This window comes from Enhydra lutris, unplaced genomic scaffold, assembly GCF_002288905.1.
Source record: "Enhydra lutris kenyoni isolate GAN:26980312 unplaced genomic scaffold, ASM228890v2 scaffoldscaffold12, whole genome shotgun sequence".
Lineage (NCBI taxonomy): Eukaryota > Metazoa > Chordata > Mammalia > Carnivora > Mustelidae > Enhydra > Enhydra lutris.
Genome location: NW_019154096.1, coordinates 47,974,196 through 47,974,684, shown reverse-complemented (window position 1 = coordinate 47,974,684; position 489 = coordinate 47,974,196). Strand labels below are relative to the sequence as shown.

At 36.0% G+C, this 489-nt stretch overlaps 1 protein-coding gene across 2 annotated transcripts in view; it reads right to left on the bottom strand.

The window, feature by feature from the left end:
• The window catches only part of LOC111144935 (cytochrome P450 2C41-like), a 26,530-nt gene extending 26,429 nt beyond the window's left edge, over positions 1-101 (bottom strand). The window contains exon 1 of one of the 2 annotated variants that reach the window (XM_022499543.1): positions 1-101. This exon is cut by the window's left edge and continues 150 nt beyond it. In XM_022499543.1, the coding sequence (XP_022355251.1) occupies positions 1-18 (18 nt within the window). In that variant the 5' untranslated portion in view covers positions 19-101. The other variant, XM_022499544.1, reaches the window with a different exon arrangement.
• Between the last annotated feature and the right edge of the window lie 388 nt (positions 102-489).

The window sequence follows — 489 nt, the reverse complement described above, 5'->3', positions numbered from 1 at the left end:
AACCACAACTAGATCCATGGAAGCACTCTCTTTTTGGACAACAGTGAGCTTGACATCTAAAGCTTTTATAATACTCCCTGCTAATTCAACCTGTCCCTCTGACCCATAAACTAATCAATCAGATGGATTGCTTCAATCTCTCTTTTGAAAGGACTTTGGCCTACTGATAAAGATAAAAATACGTGTTTTTCTTTTGCTTCTACTACTACTGCCCTGAGATTCTGGTCTAACAGGTCTGGGGCAGAGCCCAGGTACTGGTAATGTTTTCGATTTTTGGGTTTGTTTGTTTTTTTTTTTAACATTCTAGGTGGTTCCAGTTGAGAGCCAGTGACGTAAATCACTTAATCACAAAAACTGCAAAATATTCTGGATTTTCAGATTAATGACCAGTTGAGAATTTATGATTTTAGAGGAAATCCTTATACACAAAAATGTTTATCCTTTAATGCTTTAGCAAACACCAGTATATTTTTCCTAGAAAATGAAAGC